Source organism: Nannobrachium achirus (genome assembly GCF_963921795.1).
Source record: "Nannobrachium achirus genome assembly, chromosome: 1".
In the NCBI taxonomy this organism is placed as follows: Eukaryota; Metazoa; Chordata; class Actinopteri; order Myctophiformes; family Myctophidae; genus Nannobrachium; species Nannobrachium achirus.
In genome coordinates, this window is record NC_137810.1 from 5,836,401 (window position 1) to 5,838,900 (window position 2,500).

At 44.4% G+C, this 2,500-nt stretch overlaps 1 protein-coding gene across 1 annotated transcript in view; it reads left to right on the forward strand.

Annotated features, from left to right (window-relative positions):
* The window catches only part of wwc3 (WWC family member 3), a 144,809-nt gene that overhangs the window by 91,444 nt on the left and 50,865 nt on the right, over nt 1-2,500 (forward strand). The window contains exon 9 of the mRNA XM_080724135.1: nt 1,233-1,481. Coding sequence (XP_080580261.1) covers nt 1,233-1,481 — 249 coding nt within the window. The remainder of the gene's footprint in view (nt 1-1,232; nt 1,482-2,500) is intronic.

Here is a 2,500-nt window from a genome sequence, read left to right on the forward strand (position 1 = left end):
CATTTATATTGTTAAATAGAAATATTGGAGTTAAAAGATCCTTTGTGGTCAGTCCAACATTGGCATCAACACCTATTCCTATGGAGACGCTGTGGTATCACCTCGCTACATAACACATGGAAATGAAATACTATCAGACCTAGTACAGAGCCCTGAGCGACCCCGGACAGCCAAGTATACAGGGTTTAAGAGGTTAAGAGCAGCTCTCAGTGGAGGACGGCCGTAAACACAGTTGTAGCTGAAGCTACAACCTGACATTATCTGAATCATCATCATACACCAGCAGCTATGCCAAGAAGTAGTGTAGTATTTTTGCGTAGCAGGGTTTTAAAAACAGCTTTGTCAAAGCTATTTTAGTATTGGTTACACTGTAGCACTTTTCAGATGATGGAAAAGGTCATGTTTTAAGAATCACTTTGATTGTCACCATAAATCAATCAATCAATCAATCAATCAATCAAGTTTTATTTATAAAGTATAGCACAATTCAGACAACAGGTGTAGTTCAGTTTGCTTCACAGGAGAACTAAAGTTAAAGACTTTACAAGAAGCCAAAACTAAAAAAACAAAGATGCATTTAAATGTATACATTTAAAAATATGGATATGAAATATATATCTTTCGCGAGGCATCATTGGAAATTGCTCACTACTAGCGGCCACGGCTGCACAGGGGCTATACGTTTCCATGGTAACCAGTTAACCAGATAACGGGGCGTGGCAGTGGATGTGTTAGGAACTCTAGGAGGTGGCAATGACCCGAATGACGCCCCTGCTTAGGGCTGTCACGATATGACATTTTACATGACGATTAATTGTCACTCAAATAATTGGCGATTAACGATTTAATTGTGTTTTTTTCGTTGATAATTACATTTCTGTTTGGCTTTTAGGCTTTGAAGTTGTACATGGTAGATATGACACATAACCTAAATATACAAAGAAATTACTGACATATTTGACAACTTGTTACTTAAAAAATTACTTTGATAGTGGAAATAGCCGATCTACAAGCTCACAACGCGTCGCGATGCGACGCGTTGTGAGCTTGTAGATCTGCTATTTCCACTATTTCGGACATTTTTCAACATTCACGATTATGACAAAATAATTGCGATAATTTCAAATAATCACGATTAGAAGATTATGTAATAATTGTGACAGCCCTACCCCTGCTCCTTTGAATTGAATGTAATTGTCCGTCCGTCCGTCCGTCTCGTCCTGTCCATCCAGGGTGCAGAGCATCCAGCACCAGTTGGCTCAGCTGGACGGTGAGAGCTGGTCGGGTCGGGCGGAGGCCGACCGGGACCGAGACTTCCTGCACCTCCTCAGGGAGAAGGAGGCTCTGCTGCAGGAGGTGACGCTGGTCAGTGGCCAGCCCTGCCCTCCTGACCTCCTCCTGCAGCTGGAGGAGAGGAGGAGTGCCCTGGAGGAGGAGGTGACGAGAGCACACACCTCCCAGAGCCAGGGAGCCAACCAGAGGTAAGGGTTTATTACTATCCCATAGCTCCTAGAGCCAGGGAGCCTAAAGCCTTTTGTGGGGCCATTTCTAGCCCAGGGAAAATGCTTGCAATGGATTCAGAATCATGACAAATCCCTAGTTAGAACCCTCACATCCTACTTAAAGCAAATTTATTTTTCCTCCTGTGGTATAGTGTATAGAAATTCAATGGGATCCCAACTTGATTTGGCCGCTGTGGCGACCCCAAAGGTTACCGACTTGTGCGCCCTAGCTAAATCTTTAGAGCATGCCCTGGGCTACATCTCTGCTAAATGTGGCGCTTTTAGACTGATTAGGCAAGAAGCATTAGCACCTTCTGTTGCAAAGAGTTAAGACTATTGTCATCCAAACCATGTAATATTTATTTATTCTCTTCTGCATTAGCATTGTCATTGCCAGGACCACAGAGGCATAGAGAGGAACTATATGTCAGGACCCAGTTTCTGTCAGGAATGTGGGACCATCCAGTGTCAGTGCAACTAGCAGGAGGGAATCTATTCCCCCAGGCCCTGTGAAGCAAAGTTCTATGAGGTGTCCACTGGCCAGACCATGTACAAATCAATTTATAATAGTAGTAATAACTACTGCTCTGCCGCCACTTGCAACTGTTATTCCGCGGACAGCAGAAAAATCTGCGAATGGACGAGAAATTCGCGGGTGGCCGCGAATTCTGCGATAAATTCCGCAATCGCGGATTCCTGGGGGGACTACTTGGTGCATCCACAGTGCTGTGCTGTCTTCAAGCTGCTCTACTCCATTAGAGAAGCTTAAAAAGACCACGCCAGCGTGGTGGCGAGTTCATCTTATTGATTATGACTCATGCTACACTCAGCATTACTGCTGACATCTCTCACAGCACACTGTGGTTTGTGTGGTCTTCCGGGAAGCAATTGTTTTCCATTCATTTCTGTACGCTGTGACAACCCAACGTGCTGGGGGAAGGAGATACACTACAGATAGCTGCAGATAACCCCAGGACCAATCACTGATGTACTGTACA